This window comes from Malus domestica, chromosome 15, assembly GCF_042453785.1.
Source record: "Malus domestica chromosome 15, GDT2T_hap1".
Lineage (NCBI taxonomy): Eukaryota > Viridiplantae > Streptophyta > Magnoliopsida > Rosales > Rosaceae > Malus > Malus domestica.
Window position 1 is genome coordinate 4,808,906 of NC_091675.1, and position 3,356 is coordinate 4,812,261.

Genomic DNA, 3,356 nt, shown 5'->3' on the forward strand with positions numbered 1-3,356 from the left:
ACAATATCAACATCAGTGTGGACGTAGCCCAAACATTTGGGTGAACCACGATACATCTTTGTGTTCTTTACTTTCTTGCAGATTCACGATCGAATTTATGTTGTTCCAAGACCCCTCCGGTTTGTACATCAACAACTTCCATAAATAATATCCCCCATTTTTCTAAAAATTTAATTTAATTTAATTTTGTACAGCATGCAGCTGAACAAATCCAAATTAAAACCCACTATAACTCTAAGGGGTGGTTTGGGAGTCAGGTGCTTAAAAAAAAAACACCAATGAAAAAAAGCTGTGAGGGTTTTAGGTGTTTGGTAAACTGAAAAAATAATGGCTTATTTTGGAAACTGCTGTGAGAATAAGCTGAAATCAAAGGAAAAAGCTGAAGCTGCTATTTGTAGCTTTGGAAAACTGGTTTTTTTTCAAAGCACACGGAGCTACAGTGCTCCTTTAATGAAAAGACCCACTATCAAACTGCTTTTTTTTTCAAAAGCACTTTTACAAAAAAGTTTACCAAACACTCTGCTAATTTTTTTCACAGCCGCTTATTCTCACACAGCAATACCAAACCAGCCCTAAATCTCTTGAAGGAATTAATTCAAATTGCAACTAAGTACTGAAAAGGAGTAGAGGGAGGATGAGGATGGAATCAGTTGTCCTAATAAGTTCAATCAATAAGAAGAGAAAGCAACTCACTTCCAATAAATCAGCAAGAAGACGGCTGGATCCATGTACTCCAGAGTTTCCATGGGAAAAAAGGGTCTGCACAAGATATCAGGAGTGCTTATAAATCCTTCCAGTAAAAACCAATTAAAGTGTATTAAAGAGATACATAACTAGTATAGAGTTAACCATTATTTGATAGGCAGAAAAGTTTGATCAACACTATTAATGGACAGATGAGTTCCATTATTTATTTCACGAAGCTTCCTGAACGCTGAGGTGTAGCAACGCTTACGACTATAAAACCGACTTTACTAAACAGGGTGAATGGAATAAAAGGTTGAATCAGTCACTTTTGACTTTAAAAGATTTGACGATATACCTCCAAGGCTGAGCTGCTACGTTGGTACATTGTTTGGACAATGCTAAGGAAATGTGATGCAACTGCAGTCAAATTGTCATGGATCCTAGTATGAGCTTTCACTGCATTGCCAACCTGAAAAACATAATAACAAAAATGACTGACTGACCGAGTGAGAGAGAGTGCACTGGCCACTATTTATAAAATCCCTACCAGCACTCTGGTCAAATCTTCATTTTCATGGCCATATATAGCACATATGTCTAACAACGTAGGCAAGCCCAGCAACTTCTTCTCCTGCAAAAGAACTAGATGTGGAATTAGCGAACAACGGTTATTACGATATAATATTAAACAAACCAAAACCATCCTAATCATATTTTCTCCAATGAGATAAATTCAACTCGAATGCAAATATAGGACATGGATGCAGACTTCTACGGTAGACCTAAAAGCACCCAACAAACTCTAATATGGACGCAAAAGCCATCTCATGTATGTATATGGTACGGTATTTCTAACGAATTACATCAGTTACCATACTGCACAAATTTGGGAGAAAAATATGGAAGCAAATGATGTTATGGACGAAACCGACAGAAAGTAATGCATAGTAAGATCCAAAATCTTTAAGGGTTACATTAATCCTGTTCTAACAAAGTGGATTATCCCGCCCGCCAAACTTTATGAATAACAATTTAAAGAGAATACATAATGACAGAACACACCTTCATGATCTTTTGGACTGAGAATATCAGCAAGACGAGCGCCAGGATCCCTATTAGAAGATCTGCATTACAATGACTCAGAGTGAATAGGAAAAGCGATAATAACAATGCAACAACAGAATATGATGCTGCACAGCTGCAACCTTAGACTTACAACTTCAGACTTACATTCGATATAACACCATAAAAACACGCCGGCTCAATTCGAACTCCCCAACAATGACCCCCGCCACCAATTCCTTGGCGCCGCGATGAGCGAAATCATACCACCTGCTCCTAAACTGTAGGAAGCTATCCAGAAATTCATGCAACGATGCATCACTAGCCACTGACAACAAATGTGCACCATCAACAAAAAACAGTGAGATGTTAACAATAAATTGAATATTCAATGTGAAGTTTCCAGCTTTTGCCAGTCGAGATGTAAATGTCGTAGCAGTAATTTTACCTTGTCGCCAAAACTCCTTTGGGTTTAACTTCAGCAAGCGAGAGAGCTCTCTGTTAAGAAGATCCACCACTCTTTGCGACTCCAGGGCGTCCAATCCACCTTCGTTGGCGCCCAGCCCAGCCGCCACCGCCTCGTCCTGAGGTAAGTAACTTACGAAATTGCCACCCTGAGCTCTGCTCGGCACCCACTCTCCTTTCTCCCCCATCCGAACCCTGCTCCCCGACGGCGGTGCCGAAGCAGCGGGGGAAGTTTCGGGATTGGATTGCTGCTTGGAGAGCGATTGCCGGAGTGAGGTGGAGAGCGTGGGGTTGGGATTGGGCTCTCGAGGGATTGGATTGTTGTGGTCTGGATTCTTGGGGACGAAGACCTTTTGGGGTTTTGGGAAACCCTTGCTTCCGGCTGGCCGGGGGTGAGAGTTTCGGTTCGACATGTTCTCTCTCGTGTTCTCTCTCATGTTCTCTCCGGCGAGAAAAGCCTACACTGGCTGGTGGGCTATTGATTCTTTATTTTATTTTTCTATTTTTGTGTTTTTTAATTATATATATATTATTAAGATTTAACTATAATACTTATTTCAGTTACAATTACATGTATCTAACACAATTATTATCTAGACCGTCAAACAATAATTGCATTAGATATATATCTGTTTGTAAATATAAAAAACTATAATATAGAAGAGCAAGAAGTTTATGAGAAATGTATGAGAGATAAAATATGGATTTTTTATTATTATTTAGACACATTGGGTGAGGTAAGAAAAAACAACAACATATTTTTGTTTGATTTACTTTAATGCCTATGAATTTATTTTCCTATATTTTTTTAATTATGCATGAAAGAGTATGATATTATTTTTCTTAGTTTTTTGTTGACCAAGAATGTCTATTAATAAGTAAATCATATAGATGTTCACAATTATTTTGATAATGATTGTATTAAATACATGCAAGTAATGAAACCAGTTCCACCTTTTTAAATAGGGACATTTTGATATAGATGCCTCAAATTTGAATTTTTTTAATCAAATATCTATAACTTTTAAACTTTTGATCAAACATTCTTCTACTAATTTTTAATTAAAATTATGATTTTTATTGTATTTAATTAACCAACTAGTTCAGAAAATAATATAACAAATATTCTAAAATCACCACAA

At 37.2% G+C, this 3,356-nt stretch overlaps 1 protein-coding gene across 2 annotated transcripts; it reads right to left on the reverse strand.

Moving 5' to 3' along the window:
* Window positions 1-575: 575 nt before the first annotated feature.
* Window positions 576-2,712, reverse strand: LOC103425666 (uncharacterized). Of its 2 annotated transcripts, none has more exons than XM_070814797.1 (6): window positions 2,198-2,712; window positions 1,918-2,077; window positions 1,750-1,799; window positions 1,235-1,329; window positions 1,043-1,156; window positions 576-759 (listed from the first exon to the last, which is right to left on the reverse strand). In XM_070814797.1, the coding sequence occupies exons 1-6, from the start codon at window positions 2,649-2,651 to the stop codon at window positions 607-609; spliced, it is 1,026 nt and encodes a 341-aa protein (XP_070670898.1). In that variant the 5' UTR covers window positions 2,652-2,712; the 3' UTR covers window positions 576-606. The 2 variants fall into 2 exon arrangements, with proteins under 2 accessions (XP_070670898.1, XP_070670897.1); XM_070814796.1 differs by having other exon boundaries at window positions 580-759; window positions 1,750-1,811.
* Window positions 2,713-3,356: the final 644 nt, after the last annotated feature.